At 42.3% G+C, this 19104-nt stretch overlaps 1 protein-coding gene across 1 annotated transcript in view; it reads left to right on the top strand.

Moving 5' to 3' along the window:
• The window catches only part of Il6st (interleukin 6 cytokine family signal transducer), a 34876-nt gene extending 18728 nt beyond the window's left edge, over positions 1–16148 (top strand). The window contains exons 8-17 of the mRNA XM_075976062.1: positions 1117–1276; positions 3033–3115; positions 4028–4238; positions 4647–4829; positions 6488–6589; positions 6757–6903; positions 7590–7730; positions 10493–10589; positions 12376–12457; positions 13128–16148. Of these exons, the coding sequence (XP_075832177.1) occupies positions 1117–1276; positions 3033–3115; positions 4028–4238; positions 4647–4829; positions 6488–6589; positions 6757–6903; positions 7590–7730; positions 10493–10589; positions 12376–12457; positions 13128–13865 (1944 nt within the window). The 3' untranslated portion in view covers positions 13866–16148. The remainder of the gene's footprint in view (positions 1–1116; positions 1277–3032; positions 3116–4027; positions 4239–4646; positions 4830–6487; positions 6590–6756; positions 6904–7589; positions 7731–10492; positions 10590–12375; positions 12458–13127) is intronic.
• The last annotated feature ends 2956 nt before the right edge of the window (positions 16149–19104 follow it).

Below are 19104 nucleotides of genomic sequence, written 5' to 3'. Positions count from 1 at the left end.
AGATTCTTAATTCAGCAGTACAAAACCCCCACCCAACTTAACATCAATTTTTATAGCCAGTATCTAAATCTTAGAGTGAAAGAAAAAATAGTAATTTTGTATATTTGATCTCCTCATGCCCAAATAAAAGATAAGTTTATTTACTAAGCTAGCTTCTGGTTTTCTTTTCTTTTTTCAACATTCATTTGTTTATTTATTGTGTGTGTGTGTGTGTGCGCACATGTGTATGAGTACATATCACAGCATAGATGTGGAAGTCACAACAACTTGCAGAAGGCATTTTATCTTTTCACTGTATAGACCCCAGAACTCATATTGTCATGCTAGTGGCAGGTGCCTTTACCATCTGATCATCTCAACAGCCCTAGCTTCTGTTTCCTTGATGGGGTTGGATAGTCTCCTTTTCCCTGACAGAGGCACGTCCTTCCTTCTTCTCGTGACTCCTGTCTGGTCTGCTGGCCTGGATAATCTCACTGTGGGTTCCCATTCCATCTGCCTTCCCATGGGCTAATGCATGGCAGAGTCTTGATGGGAAGGAGAAGGAATAGACTTGAGAACAACATGTTCATTTCTTCCTTCTGTGGAGTAAGCTGTCTCTAAGGCTGTGCCTATCAACGCTTTCCTCTCTGACTCTTCATCCAGGCTCTTTGTCCCTTTGGACATGGAGTTAGTCAGTAACAGTACAATTCCTAATGTACTAACCACTCGGATTCGTGTGTGTGTGTGTGTTTACTTGCCCATATCGTTTTACTAAGTCTCCTTGAAGTGTTTTGTTCTTGTTCTTTGTTAGTTGCGTTTAGTTGGTTTGGTTCTTTGAGGCAGGATCTCACTTCAGCAGTGTAGTCTGTCTTCACTAGCACAGTCCTCCTGTTTGATGTCACAAGCACATGTCATCTCTCTCATGTTGAGAATCCTGAGTATTGCAGATATCAGAAAAAAGAAAGAAAAGAACAGATGTATGTAAGCTGTAGATTATCATATTTTTACCTTCATTCTTTCCAGAGGTTGAATTTATTAATCTTACATTAAATTGATTTCTAAAATTGCACTCAGTTTAGGAAACCTTATATATCGTGAGTGTTGGTGATGATGTTACTCAATTTGCTTTATTTTCAGGTCCCTCTTGAAGATACAGCATCTCCCCGAACATCGTTCACTATCCAGGACCTTAAACCTTTCACAGAGTATGTGTTTAGGATTCGCTGCATAAAGGAAGATGGCAAAGGCTACTGGAGTGACTGGAGTGAGGAGTCAAGTGGGATCACATATGAAGACAGTAAGTAGACAGCTGGGATCACGTATGCAGACAGTAAGTAGACAGCTGGGATCACGTATGCAGACAGTAAGTAGACAGCTGGGATCACGTATGAAGACAGTAAGTAGACAGCTGGGATCACGTATGAAGACAGTAAGTAGACAGCTGGGATCACGTATGAAGACAGTAAGTAGACAGCTGGGATCACGTATGAAGACAGTAAGTAGACAGCTGGGATCACGTATGCAGACAGTAAGTAGACAGCTGGGATCACATATGCAGACAGTAAGTAGACAGCTGGGATCACGTATGCAGACAGTAAGTAGACAGCTGGGATCACGTATGCAGATAGTAAGTAGACAGCTGGGATCACGTATGCAGACAGTAAGTAGACAGCTGGGATCACGTATGCAGACAGTAAGTAGACGGCTGGGATCATGTATGCAGCTAGTAAGTAGACAGCTGGATGAGGAGAACACACCAGTGGAATTCTGGCTATGAATTGTGTTGCCACATTTTAAAGATACAGACCTCTCTGCTCCTTAGATATGATCATTTTAGCCAAACTGTAGTGTTTTATTCTTTCATTGTAAGGGCATCACAAAGTAAAACTTGATATGTATTATTGATAGTGTAAATCTTTTTGATACCTGCTTAGGTTACATTTTTATGAAAGAGTACTTTAGTTGTTATTAAAAATCATTCACTTAACTCTATTCAAAGAAGGTGGTCTCAAAATACCCCTAACTAAAGAATCGTTTCCTAATTCATTAAAAATCACACTGTCAAAGCTGGGTGTGGTGGAGCATGCCTTTAATCCCAGCATTGGGGAGGCAGAGATGAAAGCTCTCAGTGAATTTGAGTTCCAAGCCAGCCAGAGCTACATAGTGAGACCCTATTTCAAAAACAAAATAAAACACAGTCAAAAATATGTGTGACACATTTTTATTTTCCCTACCAGCATTTGATAAGCCTTTGGAAAAGGAATGATTTGGGCTTTGGGTTGGTTTGCTTTAATTTTCCTTTTTTCATCATTGATTAAATTATAATTACAAGTACTGTACAGAATATAAAAGCACAAAAAGGTCTAGGGTCTGAAAATGGTGTCCTTGGGTCTAGTGAGGTGGCTTAGTGAGTACGAGCACTTGTTCTTTTGGAGGCCCGGAGTTCAGTTTCTAACCTCCCCATGGCAGCTCATAGTCTGTAACTCCAGTTCAGAGGATCCCACTCTCTCTGTCCTCCACGGGCACTGCATGCTATAGTGCATAGATATACATGCAGGTGAAACACTCAAAGTCTAAACAAATACACTCTCTTTACAGAGCAGCCTGTAAATAGAGTGAGGCTCCATGCAGGAGGAAGCATTGCAACACAAGAAACAAATAGTGATGCCTCTTTGTCTGTTTGTTAGAATATACTTAACATTAAGATTAGAAAAGCTTTCCATTGTAATCCACAGCCAGGCACCATGGCACAGCTGTTCAGGAGGCCGAAGCAGGAGAATCATTTGAGTCTAGAAGTTCTGACCAGCCCTAGCTAACAAGGCAAAACCCCATCTCAAATAAAGAAATTGAAAGATGGTGGTGTTTTAAATGATCAGCTGTTGCCTGACTAGTAAAAGACCCTGTACACTGTACTGCAGTGGGCCTGCTGCTGGAAAGAGAAACACTGTGATTGAAGGGCAAGACCATCAAAAACAAAAAGAATCGCTTCAGAATTTTACTGTATCATTAAGATAAAAAACATTTTATCTTATGAAGTTTGTGTTTTCTTTTAGGACCATCCAAACCACCAAGTTTCTGGTATAAGATAAATTCGTCGCATACCCAGGAACCTAGATCTGCACGGCTCATATGGAAGGTAAAAAAAAAAAAAAACAAAAAAAAAAACAAAAACTACAAAAAGATTTATACTCATCCCACATAAATGCATATAAATGTTATTTTAAGTTTTTTAATACTTAGATTTTTATTCTATGTATCTTAATTTCCTTCAGGCATTTTATAATGTTAATGTAAAGAACCACAAAGCCTTATACAACTAATGAAGAAGCCAACCAAGTTTCTGAACTTAGCTGATCCCTCATTTGGGAGTTCCGCACAGTTCATAAAAGGGTAACTTTTGTGAGAACAAGGCCGGTGTTATAAACTTCCCTGGACTCACTAGGGGAGCCTCATAGAGAGAAACTGAGAAAGGCTTAGAGACAGCAGAATGTGGGCTGATGAGGCCACACATGTGCTGATTCAACCCATCATACTTTAAAAGGTAGAGAGAAAAATTCCGAAGGGCAAATAATGTAGACCAGCATCTCAGCTGCGCAGAACAGTGCAGAACCAGGAGCCTAGACCATGCTACAGCCCCGCTTCAGTTAAAGGGCTCTTTTCCTGATTTTGTTTATATTCTTTCTTGTAGTACTAAATTCAACATGAGCTCAGACTGAAGAGACAGCTCAGTAGTTATGAGCACTGGTTGCTCTTCTAGAGGATCCAGGTTTGGTTCCTGTACCCATATGGTAGCTTACAACTACCTGTGCCCCCATCAGGGAATCTAGACTCTGTCTTCTGGCCTCCATGGGCGCAGTCATGAACACAGTATGTGTACAGACATGCAGGCAAAACACTAATATACATAAACATAAATAAATCTTTTTTTAAAATGAGTTTGTCTTTTCCTTCCAGTTAAATATTTACAGGTTTGACATACAGAATTTGTGAATGTGAAAAATGATTATTCAAGACTCATAAAATAATTTTTGGTAAAATTTTATTATAGGAATTACCTCTTTCAGAAGCCAATGGAAAAATCTTGGATTATGAAGTGATTCTTACACAGTGGAAATCATTTTCACAGAATTACACAGTTAATGGTACAGAATTGATAGTAAATCTCACAAATAATCGCTATATAGCATCTCTAACAGCGAGAAATATGGTTGGCAAATCAAGTGCAGCTGTCCTCACCATCCCCAGCTCCCACTTCAAAGGTGCGTATAAGGCAAAGCCTCACTTGCGGGTGTCAGGGTTAAATGTGTAGGGTCCCAAAAAGCACGGCACAGCAGCTGCTCTCTGTGCTCGGCGGCAGTGGCCACAGATTGAGATCAGGAGGCTCCACCATCAGTACTTAGGAAGTACCTCCAGCCCTGTGTGGCTCACTTAAACTTTACAGCTAGCTTATTAAAAGGACAGACACAGTAATAACTTAAATACATAAAAACCTCTGGGGATTTTAGAAAAGAGAGAATTTGAGTTTAAAAAATAAATTGAATACCTGTGTAAGTGTATTTTATTTTGGAGCTTTATGAGCCACATGGTTTGGATATGATGGTAAAATATTGAAATATCAGATCTGTGAGTGTTGACTGATTCTATCTTCATTAAACTTTGTTTTAAAGCGTCTCACCCTGTAGTGGATCTTAAAGCATTCCCCAAAGATAGTAACCTCTGGGTAGAATGGACTCCTCCACCTACACTTGTGAAGAACTACATAATCGAGTGGTGTGTGTTGTCAGAAAACTCACCCTGTGTCCCAGATTGGCAGCAAGAACTTGGCAACGTGACGCAAACCTACCTAAGAGGTATACCTCCCCAACCACTTAAGTAGATTCACTTGTCTGACTCCTTGAGACAGTTTCCTTTGCATGCTTTTCTTGTTTCCTGTTTACTAGGTGTTGTGAGCCACTGAAAAGACTCACTACAGACTAGTTGTGTGCTCTTGGCGAGTTACACCTAACACCTAGCCTCTCTGAACCATAGGGTCTCTGTGGAGAGAAGGCCCAATGCTTTTCTAGACACTTACAAAACTAATAGAGAATCAAGTGCTGCCTTTACTGCCTGTTGGTTGTTATGTGCTCAACTCAGCTAACTCCCTATGATGTAGTACTCCCTCCAGATGTAGAACAGTTCCCTAGTTGAACTTTGAGGGCCCTTGAGTACAGGGAGCCCAAACAGGGGCTTCCGTATGCATTCAAGTTCTACCATAGAGTGGTAATGATATTACAGGGTTCAAACAGCACTCTTCTGTATGATTGTAGCTGCTACCCACTACCACATGACTGCATCATATAACAGCTTTAAGGAAAAGACAGCGCTCTCCGTGTATGCCCTTTACTCATACAGAAGGGCGTCCCCAGAGTCGGTGCTCCAGAGGGCGCTCTAAGACAGTGTTCTCCGTGTATGCCCTTTACTCATACAGAAGGGCGTCCCCAGAGTCGGTGCTCCAGGGGGCGCACTAAGCAGGGGTGGCTGCTGCAAACCACTTGTGCTTTCCTGTAAAGTGCCCTGTTTGGCTCTGACCAACCTGCTGGCCAGTGTTAATAAGCTTGGGTGTCTCCTTTGTCAGCTTACCCTATAAAAACCGTGGAGCTCAAAGAGCTCATCTAGAGAGAAGGATTCAAGGCCCACTACCCTGGAAGCAGCATTGTTAGAGCAATCTTTAGAAATGGCTAACTTTTTGGTAATAGGTGTCAAGAAAAGGTAAAATTTCTTTTTTTAGGAAGAGGAAAGGCTTGTATAATTTTATGGATGTTAGTGAGGGAAATATAATTCATGTTGAAGGTATAACTGTAATAACCACCTTACTTTTCAGGTATGATTGAAATATATTTTATAAAAGACCATTTTAACTGTTGCCTGCTAAACCATACCTTAGCTGCCTGCTACAACTACTTTGACCATTTGGAAGGATTAGAAATAAACGAAGTACTATATTCAAGTTTTTTCTTTTAAAATTGAGAGAAGCAGCCTTAGCTGTCATTTTCCCAGCACCTGGCCAACCGCAGCTGTGCTTGTGTTCAGCTCACGATTTTGCTGCTGGCAATTGACAGGTCTCAAAATTAGCTGAAACACTAAACCGTCTCATAGTAATTTGAAGTGTTTTACATAAAGGCAGTCTACTTCTGTTAACAATATAAATACTTTTTATATTTCTTGGTTCACTCTCTTGTCAATAAAAGTGGCCTTTTGGTTTTTGTGTTTGTCAGCTAGGTAGCTCTCATAGCCCTGAACTCAGAGTAGCCCAGAGTCGTTTCCTCCCACTTCAGCCACCCACATGTCAGAATCATACAGCCAGCGTCTTACTATATTAAGTTTGCATTTGGTGTATGAAGGGCAACTTTATATATAAAACTGCAGTTTCTAGAAGAGAGGAAAATTAAGTAGTCATGAAATTATAAGGTAAACATGGAATTTAAATTAAATTTCTCATTTGGAGGGAAATTACTTTCTGTTCCTGTAGGAAGCCTTCTGGAGAGCAAATGCTATCTGATCACCGTGACTCCGGTGTTTTCCAGTGGCCCTGGAAGCGCTGAGTCAGTAAAGGCCTACCTCAAACAAGCTGGTGAGTCCACCCCTCCTCGCTTGCTTTGAGAAATGCCTTTAACATTCACTAAAACCTCAATCACTTTTAAGTAAGAATCCTTATTATGTTCAAATAATTTTATTACATAACTCTTTACTGGCGTGTGTTGCTTCCTAAACTTACCAGATGCATTTACTGTCTTCCAGCACCTGCTAGAGGGCCTACTGTCCGGACAAAGAAAGTGGGGAAAAATGAAGCTGTCTTAGAATGGGACCAGCTTCCTGTTGATGACCAGAATGGATTTATTAGAAACTACTCGATATCTTACAGAACCATTGTTGGAAATGAAATTGGTAATAAGATTGTGGCAATTACTAACTAAGGATATGTTACTAGAACTTTTTCTTCAGCTTTTAAATACTGGTTTCTCACATAATGTGTCTTACAGTATAGAGCATCATTAACAGACACCTGCAGATGTCTCTACAGTTGTGTTTATGAATCTGTTTTCTAAAACACTGTATTGTAAGCTGGTAGTGTGTCTCAGCAGGTCAGGGCATTGCCCATCGAGACTAATGCCCACAGCTCAACATGGTGGAGCTTGAGGGGAGCAAATTGAGAACTGATTCTCAAAAGTGATCCTCTGACCCTCGCACACACGCACAGAGGAGTAAATAAATGTGATTTTGTGATGATTTCAAACTTTAAATATTTTTTTGTCCTTAAAGAATTTTTAGTTTGGCTGAAGAGATGGCTCAGGGTTTAAGAGCACTGCTTACTCTTCCAAAGGTTCAGAGTTCAATTCCCAACAACCACATGGTGGCTCACAGCCATCTATCATGAGATCTGGTGCCCTCTTCTGGCCTGCAGGCATACAAACAGACTACTGTGTACATAATAAATAAATAAATCTTTTTTAAAAAAATTTAGTTGTAAAAGTTTGCTGGAAAAGTATTTTTATTCCTTTTTAATACTTTACAATGCCAAATATATGACAGATAAATACACTGGATAAAAGAAACATCATTTTTCCTTGCAGTTGTGAATGTGGATTCTTCCCACACGGAATATACACTGTCCTCTCTGAGTAGTGATACCTTGTACATGGTACGAATGGCGGCGTACACAGATGAAGGCGGGAAAGACGGTCCAGAATTCACTTTTACAACACCAAAGTTTGGTAAGAAGTCCTGAAGTTTATCTATTTGAAGTTTGACTAGAAATGGATTTACTCTGCTGAAACGTTGTTTAAAAGTACACTGTTGGCGGATGAAGATGCAGCGTAGTGGTTAAGTGCTGAACAGCATCAGAGCCCTGGCTGTGCGTGTGTGGGAATGGGGGCGGGTAGAGTCATAGAATGGTGTGTGCACATTAGGACGCTTATGTTGTTCATTTGGTTTAGGTTGTTGCGTTATAGGAATTCCTCCCCCTTTGGAACCTGCTTAACTGGTGGCTGAGCCCACCTGTGCTGAAATCCCAAGGGCTTACTGACCATTCTTTGTAGGTTCTTCTAGTCAGAGGGTGGTTTGTGTTGAGTTTGCATCTTTCCTACACTTGGTCCCTCTGCTTGAGAGAACCTAGTCTGGCTCCTTCGCTGCCCTACTGAGGTCAGTTCCAGCCCTGCCGCTCGTGGTGAGAGGCTGCCTGACGGCACTCGTCAAGGACCCATTGCACTGCCCTTTTCCAGGTTCTGTATTCTGCAGCGCTCTGGCACTGGTCCAGTTTCCTCATATGCCCACATAGACTCCACACACAGCTGCAGCTACCTTCTCCTTCCTGCCACGGCCATCCAGCTGTTTGCAAAACCCACAGATTTCGTAGTAATTGTAATAGATCTCTTTGTATTTGTCCCTCACATAATGGAAGGAAGCTGGGTGGCTTGTGCTCCGTTCCCTGTTGGAATCAGCTGCCCCTGTGACCGAGGTCCATTTTTTTCATCCTGTCTTTGCAAGTGAACTCCTTCCTTGTTTACATCCTTACCCCCTGGTGTGGCTGCTCTGTTGTCTTCCTGAAGACTTACAGCACATTCTTTTTTGAATCATTGTAGACTTTCTCTTATTTTATTGAAACTATTTGTAATTTCCCAAATGCTGCTAGGGGAATGGTCTATAGTAATGTCCATGTTCATTGTGGGTTGAATGTAAAGATAATATGATTACATAAAATCCTGGTCTTTTCTACAAGGGAAAATTAATGTAGCTTATGGAATGAGATCCCATGTGATGACATGTTCGTAGATCCATAACAGCTAATACTTGAAACATATAGTAAACTTTAAAAGTATTTCCCTAGTTGCAAAAGCCATAGTCACTATAGGAAATTTTTGCAATACATTGTAAAGAGGATTATGAATTCTCTTTACTTTAGAGGATTCTCTAAAGTAATCTATCAATGTCTCTTCTCTATTTACATTTTTAAAAAATGGGTCACTAATACTAAAACTACTTTATAATTTGATTCTGTTGTGGTGGTAGTTACCTGTCTGCAGCATCCATTACAACTTCCTCAAATGGCATGGGAGTCTTGCCCCAAAAGAGAGATACTGCCAAAAGTAATTAAAACAGCTATTTGGGAAATTTAATTCACAAACAATGCAAGTCTAAAGCCATCAGCAGGGGGTGTTTCACCTTTCAAGAAGGTTCTTGGAGGAGACAAAGCTGCATGTATGATGTGGAAAATAGGACAAAGCAGGCATCTTGAGGACAGCAGGCACAGGGCCCAGGACAGGCACAGGACACGCAGAGCTTGGCTTAGCAGCAGTTATGAGAGCAGCTGCCCCTAAGTCAGGTAGTCCGTCTGCCCACGGGATCCTAGCACTCAGTTCACATCTGAGTGAGAATCGTGGTGTATGCCCACCAGTTCTGGGGAAGGGGTGGAGAGAGGAGGATCCCAAGTTAAAGTCTGCCTCAAAAGCAAAAACAAAAGCCAACTACTAGTTTATTCCTAGCATTCATCTGATTTTTTTTTTTAATTTCTGTTGGTTCTCATGGAATGTAGGTTACTTACAAGGGAATATATGTGATAGGAAACCAAAAATAAGTAAGCTGTATTTCTGAAGGGTTACGCTCCTGTTTTCTTCCTATAAAGAGTAATGAAAAGGCATTAGCTCCGTGATAGATGACAGAGCGCAAGCTTAGCATGTGGCAGGCCGACTTGAGGCCTCAGCACCAGGAGGAAGGCAGGTGGAGAGAGCTGGAGGAGGTAACCAGGTGCTGCCACAAGGGAGATCGGTTAAGATGTCTCCAGCATCTCTCCCTCATGAGTCCTTTGTTAAGTCTTCTTTTAAAAGCATATATATGATTTGTGTGACATTTAAGAATTTCAGATTTATTTGCATCTTTAAATATTTTATTTGGTTTTGAGACAGTATTTCTAGTGGTATAGCCCAGGCTCAAGTCTGGCCTCAAACTCCCAGTCCTCCCCCTCCCTCCACCTTCTGCATACTTGAGACTATAGGCAAGCACCAGTGTGCCGGGCCTGCTTTGCTGCTCTTGAATGAGTTGTCTACTTGTCCACCCTCATGCCTCATGAGCATCCCTCCTTAAATTCTTGGTCTTAGAGCAGATATATTATCATTCTGATGATCATGACCCAGTGAGCTAAACTCATGTTATCCTCCCAGCCAATGTGTGTTTTATGTTTACTACATAGCCAGGTTTGCAAGTAAGGACAGAGAGAGGAAGAAAGACTGCCTCAAAACTGAAAACCAGCAGGGCGGGCAAAAGGAATGTATACTTGGTTGATAATCTGCGGTGTAGGTACTTGGAAGACAGACAAGACAGCCTAGGTGGGCTCCTTAGTAAGGCCAGGTCAGCCTGGGTACGTTGTGAGACACTGTCTCCATCAACAGAAAGTCAGGCAGTGTCCAGTGAGGACCTTATGCTTTTTTCCCTATTTTTGTATGTGCTAACTGTTACTTCTCATTTACCTTTTGTCTTTTAGCTCAAGGAGAAATAGAAGCCATAGTGGTGCCTGTGTGCTTAGCGTTCCTCTTGACAACTCTTCTGGGAGTCCTGTTCTGCTTTAATAAACGAGATCTGTAAGTGCCAGTTCTCACATTGGAGCTGCAGTTTGTTACGTAATAGTATTTAACTGTTTGAAGTTTACCGTTGAACTGACTGTGTACAGATGCATCACCGCCATGTGTCCCCACTTCTCAAAGCCTCCTCGCTCACTCCTAGCCTGTTCTCTCAGCCCCTGCCCCACAGGGACTAGCCCGTTTCCCTTGTAGCTTTGTCTTAGCTGGAATTTCCTGTGCTTGCAGTCTCTGTGCGTCTCACATTTAGCTGCTTGTGAGCTCATTCATGCTATTGTATTGCTCAGGTGAGTTTTTTCTTTTATGCTGCTGCAATACGGTCTGTAGTGTAGTATATAAGGGAGTTTAGAGGTTGCTAATTCTTGCCTATTGTTTATAATACTCTATGAATATTCACATCCCAAACTGCATGGGTGCATGTTTTCATGGGCCTCAGATAATCACTTTATGAGAGGCCGCTGGAGCCAGGCATGCAGCTCCATGGCAGAGCGTTCACATCACACGTGCGAGCCTCTAGGTCCAGCTCCAGCACAACCAAAGAGTAAAGAAACAGCCCCAAGTTTTCTCAGTGCTGCCCTCTTGCAGGCATCCCACTGTTACTGGCACTTGGTACCAAGGTGTTTCTGAAAGTGTGGGTGTGGCCAAGCACTCCTGTGTCTCATGCCCACCTTCCTGACCCCGGGGGCTCTTCTCATGCATCGCCTCGCTCATTAATACTGTAGCTGTTGCAGTCTTTGTCCACTTTTAAATTGGGTTGTTTTGCAAATATTGAGTTGTAAATGTCCTTTTTGCTTGAGAACGAAAAATGTTTTCAAATGTTTTGCAAATTTTGTTTCAGTTTGTGTGTTTTGTTTTTTCGGGTTTTTTGTTTGTTTGTTTTTTGTTTTGTTTTGCTTTTTAAACTATGACTTTGGGAAAGCAGAAGTTTTTAATTTTGAAGTGTCCTTTCCCAGGCTTTTCCCTCTGGTTCTTGCATTTTGTAACCTTTTTAAGAAATCTGTCTACCCCGGGGTCATCTGTTTTCTTCTAGAAGTTCACTGGTTTTAGCTCTATCATCTGTAATCCACTCTGAATTAATTTGGGGCATGGTTTGGGTCAGGGTCAGGTTTCTCCCTCCCTATCTAGTTATATGAATTTTGAAACAGCTCTTTTCAAGTAAATGTATTTGTTCCTGTGCCAAAAATCAGTTGTTTCTGTAAGTCCATATATACTTCTAGACTCTCATTTCTGTTCCCCCAAACTATGTTTATTCTTTTTGAATTTTTATGTTTTGAGATTGGTTTTATACAACCCAGACCAGTCTTGAACTCCTGTCCGTGCTGTTTCTGCCTTCTGAGTGTTGGGTTTATAACTTGAGTGTGCCACCACTGCTCCCTTGTCTTTCTGCTCCATAATGTCTTATCTTTTTTGGGAAAAAACAAGTTTATCATATTTTACTTGATATTAGTAAGACATTTTTATTTAATTCTCTGAATACTTTTATTGAAAGTTAAATGTCTTTGCATTTGTTTCTGATAGGACACATCACAACCTGTTATGATCTAAAGTTCTTAATTGATTTTATTAGAGGAATTGAATACTGATAATTAGCATTAGTATTGTTAACCATTTTCCATTAGGAATACAGTCTGTATGTGTTTTTATTAATATATTTTTCTTGGTAACAAGTAATAATTTGTTTGACTTTAGGATAACAGATTATTTTTGTTGGTTTGGTACTTAAGATGCTTGGATGACAAAGGCTTCTCATTGTTTTACGGTTCTACAAATGCCCTTCTTTTCTCTTCAGAATTAAAAAACATATCTGGCCAAATGTTCCAGATCCTTCAAAGAGTCATATTGCTCAGTGGTCACCTCACACACCTCCAAGGGTAAGATAATATCTTCTTATTGTTTATAGTATACAGGCTTATTTATTAGTGTATGTTTATAGAGTTTAACTAAAATATATTCAGACCTGGTAAAAATAGATTAGTTCTTAAATAGCAGTGTCACACCGTAAATAGTCTCTATTCATTCTAGCACATCGTTTGTCATAGGTCGTTTGTGCGTCCCTCATGTTGTTCAGTACACAACAAAGACTTTGTTGAAAATGGGAGCTAAGCGCCTGTTACAGGGATCTGGGCTGGGTGTTAAGTGCTGGCGGCATCCTGCTGTCTTCACCCTGAGCAGATGAGTCCCACACAGACCACACCCTAGAGGGGCAGTCCTTCCTAGCCCTAGAAATCCTAAAACTTAATAAGTCATACCTGTACAATTTTATAGTTTACAAAACCTCACTTATTCAAGTTTGCATTTTTAATGTTTCCAAGGCATTTCTTTTGTCTATTTAATTCTAGGCCTACTGTAAGTATGAAATATTCAATACTATTGAGAGCCTGTTTATAGCTTATAACAATATTAATTTGGAAACAGGAAATTGCACTGATTCAGACTTCTTTATTTCATTTATCTGCACTGCAGCTGGTTATATAACTTGCTTAGATGGCTAAAACAATTGGAATATGCCCAGAGTAATTGTTCATTTTTCTTTCTTTCCAGCACAATTTTAGCTCCAAAGATCATATGTATTCAGATGGCAATTTCACTGATGTGAGCGTTGTGGAAATAGAAGCAAACAATAAAAAGCCTTGTCCAGATGATCTGAAGTCATTGGACCTATTCAAGAAGGAGAAAATAAGTACAGAAGGTCACAGCAGCGGCATTGGGGGGTCTTCATGCATGTCGTCTTCCAGGCCCAGCATCTCTAGCAATGAGGAAAATGAGTCTTCTCAGAACACCGCGAGCACTGTGCAGTACTCCACTGTGGTGCACAGCGGCTACAGGCACCAGGTTCCCTCAGTGCAGGTCTTCTCCAGGTCCGAGTCCACCCAGCCCCTGTTAGACTCCGAGGAGCGGCCAGAGGACCTGCAGTTGGCAGATAATGTCGACAGCGGTGATGAGATTTTACCCAGACAACAGTATTTCAAACAGAACTGCGGTCAGCCTGAGGCCAGTCCAGATATTTCACATTTTGAAAGGTCAAACCAAGCCTCGTTGGGCAGTGAGGAGGATTTTCTCAGACTGAAACAGCAGCGGGTTTCAGAGCACATCTCACAGCCCTGTGGGTCTGCGCAGCGGGGGCTGTTTCAGGAAGGCCCTGCAGATGCTCTTGGCGCAGGGACTGGGGGGCAGGTAGAGGGATTTGAATCAGCTGGAATGGAGACAGCAATGGATGACGAAATCCCTAAAAGCTACTTGCCACAGACTGTGAGACAAGGTGGTTACATGCCGCAGTGAAAGACTGGCTCCTGCCCAGCTTCAGTGGGACCCGTAAGGGAAAGCTAGAACACTGGCCGTGACTTCCGATGAAATAATCATCGCCCTCAAGGACAAAGTCACAACTGGGCCATCTCTATTCCAGGTTATCTGGGATTCTCCTTCAAGCACTACATGAACTGACTTTATCCTCTGAATAGCTGAAGGACTCTGTGCTGTTTCAGGACGTTTGCACTGAGATTTGTAAAGCTCTTTGTTTAGCTGCATAGAGAGTGGGGAATTCAAATAAGCCACAGTGCCATGTGGCTGCGCTGCTCTAATGAGACTGACTAGCCGTCCAAACCGCAGGAGCAAGGGTCTAGACCCTCCTCAGCCAGCAGTGCCTAGGGCCGCCTGTCCAGATTTTGTCATCTGGCCAAAGAGATGGTTAGGGCAGATTCATTTCTGGTTCTACCAATTAGAAAATACTGGCTTGCGCCCTGCTGTTTTTACCAATGTTACCAGTTGTTACTGAGGAAAAGAATGAACTTTTAAAATGAACTATGTAAAAGTATCCATTTTCTTAATATTACCCAAAACCTCACAAAAATCTGCTTATTGATAACTTCTTTCAAAGCCAGTTTCAGCAGCCCTGTAGAAGGCACCCATAAGGGCTGGCAATGAACACCATAAACTCTCTCAAGCATTTAAATATCACTTTTAAGTTGGGGACACTTTTCTGGACACAAACACCAGGACAGATGGCTCCAACGTTTGGTTGAAGAGACACTTTATACACTGTTTCTTCAGCTTAAAATTATTCCAGTTGACTCCACCTTGCTTTGTTTTCAAGGACAGCAAGGAGGTGTTCACTGAAAGGCAGCCTTCACCACCGCCACAGGCAGAATCCCAGAACACCCCCTGATCTCAGTGTCCGTCACAGCGGTAGAGGTCCTTGTATGGAGCTGAAGGAGCCGCAGGGTCTTGTAAAGTTTCCTGAGTGGGGATTGAACCCATGGCCTTGTGCTTGCTGGATACTCACTCACTCTGCCACTGAGCTACCCACCCACACATCTCATTATGTTGTTTAGGCTCAAGTGATCCTCCTGTCCCAGCGTCCTGAGTGTCTGGGACTTTGGGTGTGTGCAGGCCCACCCAACAGAAGATGGTGTTGTTCATATCTGCCATTTCTGAGGTAGAGTTTTACATGCGGCTTGGGAGTGTCTTAAACTTGGTCCTCCTGGTTGCTTTGTTATTGAACAATCCAGGTATCCGGGGCTTAGCACTAAAGCCATTAATGCGTTTGTGCCTAACTTTCCAGTGTGACATGGAGGCAGGGGCTTCTCCATTAGTGACTGATTACCACTAGGTGTGCTCACGGGAAAGTTTCAGAGTTTGAGAGCATGGGCACACTTTAATAGTTCATGGAGGTTACCAAACAAAAGGCTATGAAGAGTGAACTCATTAGGTTGGATGCAGATTTACTTTTTACTCTCAGAATGTTGTTTATATTAGACTTGCTGATATATATTACCATCTATATTTTTATAATAGCTGATACTTTTCTGATTTCCTTCACATGTATAACCGTCGTGAGACAGTAGACACTTCTGTTCTCATAATATTCACTTGCCCACTTGGCAAAACCAACCTGATACTGGGAAAATGGCAGAACTGAAGGTAGATAATCAAAGTCAGGCTCAGAGAGGTCAGGTGGGGTCCAAGACCAGAATTCACACTACAGGGCAATGGCATCATCACCATTCAAGCTGGACATCAATGTCTGGTCTGGGGCAGGACTGAACTTTCTATGTATATATGCCAAGAAATGAAGACTTGCTGTATTTTCCATTTTCTCACCGGAGGTAGCCTAGTCATATTGCTGTATTCGTGTTTTGCTGCAACCTTCCTCCTGTCTAGTAGCGGTGCTGTGAACATTGGAGCGTGAAGTCTACATGGGGGTGGGGGGGGTTGGGGATGATTATCCAACGTAAGTTCATGAGTGAGCATGAGAGATCATTGAAGGACGAGCCTCAATGAAGCAAGTTTGCATGTTGACTCCCAAACAGGAAATGTCCCAGTGAGCCAGTGCCCTCACCAACAGAGACGGTTGTGTGGCTGCTGCATGAGAACTCATTCGGGAAATGTCTAATGGATCAGCTTTCCCCGAGAGAGAACCAGTCATAAAACTCGATTTAAATGTAGACTTCGCTACAGCATGTTTTAGAATAATCTGAGTGCATGTACCTTGTATTTTAGATAGGCAAAGAAACTAATCTGGCTTCTTTATGTAAAACCAGTCTAATAAAGCTAGTTGTGTAGTTACTGCTTGACTCTTTGATGTGTGGAAGCGTAGTTGGAAATAAGGCACACTGGAAAACAGCCTCTCTTGGCCTCCACTAGCTCTATGTTTCTAATGCAGTTACCTCAGAGAAAAAGCAGTCAACATAGGTTACACATCCTGCCATGGTCTCGTACAGGTCTAATGCTAAATCACTATTACAAAACTGTAGAATTTCAATCTTTAACCTACTCAAGCAAAAAAGTTAATCCTCTTAAAACCCCCAGTCGGTATTCGGGGACACAAGGAAGCAGATGCAGGGAGAAAAGCTCAAGCCCCACCTGCATCGTTTATTCAGTCTGCAGAATTCCGGGGTGCACGTTTGTCAGCTCATCCGGGGACCGTAGTTCTGTAGTGACGTTAAAGGTTAATGAAGTAGAAGTGTTTATTAAAGCTCAGGCTTAAAGCAGGACAGCCCGAGAACCTTCGGACATTAAATACCATTTGTAAAGCTTTCTCTTTTTTCTACCCACATAATTAGTAAAACTGGCATAAATCTAGACCTAATAATAACAGGAGTTTGCTAGAAGTTCACTCTTCTTTTTCATGTTACTGAGTTTGCTTTAAAAACAAGTTCTTTTTTTTTTAAACTTTATTTAACCTTATTTCATGCACATTGATATAACGATGTTAGATTCTCTGGAACAGGGGTTACAGACAGCTGCGAGCTGCCATGTGGTTGCTGGGAATTGAACCCAGGTCCTCCGGAAGAACAGTCAGTGCTCTTAGCCACTGAGCCATCTCACCAGCCCCTAAAAACAAGTTCTTAACCCATCTCCATTGTAAGGCTTTTAGGGAGATGTGTGAAATCAATAAGCTGCAGAAACTGTAAAGGTCAGCTATTAACAATAACCCTTAGGCTCACTCTACTGCAGGTGTTAGGATTATTTGGCCTGGATAAGATTTCTTTTAAAATGTGCCGTCCTATAAATTGGAAAACACACAGCCATCCAATGGCAAACTGTTTAGGGCTAGCGTAAAATGGGGCACTGCAGACTTCAAAGGTGTAAAACAGCAGACCCACCCCTGGCCAATCTGGGGCTGGGCACCATTTTCAAGTTATTCATAAGCAGTTCATATGTCAAGACAGAATTTTATCCAGCTAGATGTGCGATCTCTTGGCTTCGTGGTTTGTTTTTTCTGTCACAGGTAGATGGGCGTTTGCTCACTGCGTCCAAGATAAAAAGACAGCTCCAGGTGAACCGTGTTACTCATTTATCTTACACTTTTACAGGGCTTCTTGCCCCACCCCCCGTAAGCCCCCACACACTGGTTAGGTTTTTATTAACCAGTTGTCAGTACCGTTGATGGGTCGGGATGAGAAGGCACTAGGCTGGTTCCGTAGAGGATTTAGTCCTGTTACCACCAGCGTGGTCAGGTAACGACAGGTGCAAATGCTGTTCATGAATAGTGACGTGTGTTGTGTCAGAAACAGGGATGCTACGGAGGTGAGGATTTGAAGATCGTAGCCATCAGTTGGAATATACTCGGGAAGCAAGTGCACTTGGCTCGCCCAGTGCAGCCGTAGGCCTGAGGTGTGGCTCCTTTTCATGGCTTTGCTCTTGGCTGTGCTTCATTTGAGCACAGGTTTGCCTACTGTTTAGCACCTGCCTTCACCTGTGTAGCTTCTTTTGGAAAGCTCGTGCCCGTTATTAGCTCTAGTGAGTTGCAGGTGCCGAGCGTAGCCAAGGCTGCCAGTTTTATGTTGACTTTACCATCAGTGTCTCGCTACATCAGCTCTAATCCTTTAAGACAGAAATTGTTGGGTTTTCTGTGCGTGGTCACCACTATCTGTCGTGCATAATGTTTTGGTATTTATCATTACTGGTGTTCTTTAATATGGGTAATAGTATAGATGATGTTTTATGAGGGTTCTATGGCTTTTTAATACTATTTTGGCATAATGGAATAGGAGTTAGAATAAGCTGATACACCGTGGTGACCTCAATAACAGAAGACATGACAGTTAGTTTTCAGATTTATTCCACAAATTCTGGAATTCCAGCATCTTCCCTCCCAATGCATGGTCCCCTAATGCATTTATTTGCTCGGGAACCAAATATAGAGGTGCCGCGCCACCTTGTGGCCAGTTGGTGATGCTGCAGTCTCCACATTTGCCTCTACTAGAAGCTAAACCAGCAAGGATAAAAGTCCCAACTACTTAGGTTTCATCTAGAAACACAGTGGATCAAATCCTACAAACTAGCCAAGGAGTAGACTTCACTCCTAATCTATATTGAAATTTATACAAAAACCTTCACTTTGGAGTATTTATTTAAATCCCATATCCACTACAGTTCCTAGAGACACAGCCTGCCTTCTAATGTGCTGTCTGTGGGTGGAAGTCCTTCCTGCTTTCCGAAGGGTCATTGTTTTCCTAAAGGGAAATGCTTGTCTTACCTGTCTATTGGTTTGATTTTTCTTAGAGGAATATATACAAATCCTTCCACCAACTACATGTGTGCTCTTCCACGCAGAGGGCCTCGGGATGGGTGTAAGCATTTAGGCTGGGCTTCCTGTCTCCGCAGGAGAGCGGGAGATCTTCTAGTTCTCCAAGTGATTGACTCTGAGGAGGGCACCCAGTATTTGAGGGATAAATAGACCAAAGGAGATAAAGCCGGAGATTGGGAGCCATTGGGTGAAGTCTGAAGTGGGCCGAGAGCAACAGGAAAGGGGACAGCAAAGACAAGAGGCAGCGTGACTGACAGACCAAGGGTCCTGGGAAAAAGGAAAGGCAACCACTGTGCAAATAAGATGCAGCCCATTTCTGAAGCTCTGAACACATCTAAACAGCTCTCTCATGGCTGGTAAGGAGGCCCCAGGCTCTGGGTCCAGGAAATCCAGCCTCCTTCCCAGGGCAGCACCCAGGGAGATCTTGGCATCAGGAACCCATGCCAGGCCCAACAAGGCTGTCTATGAGAGCTCAAGAAAAAAAGCCGA

The sequence above is a fragment of the Microtus pennsylvanicus genome, chromosome 6 (assembly GCF_037038515.1).
Source record: "Microtus pennsylvanicus isolate mMicPen1 chromosome 6, mMicPen1.hap1, whole genome shotgun sequence".
Classification (NCBI taxonomy): Eukaryota; Metazoa; Chordata; class Mammalia; order Rodentia; family Cricetidae; genus Microtus; species Microtus pennsylvanicus.
This window is presented reverse-complemented; position numbering and strand designations above follow the sequence as displayed.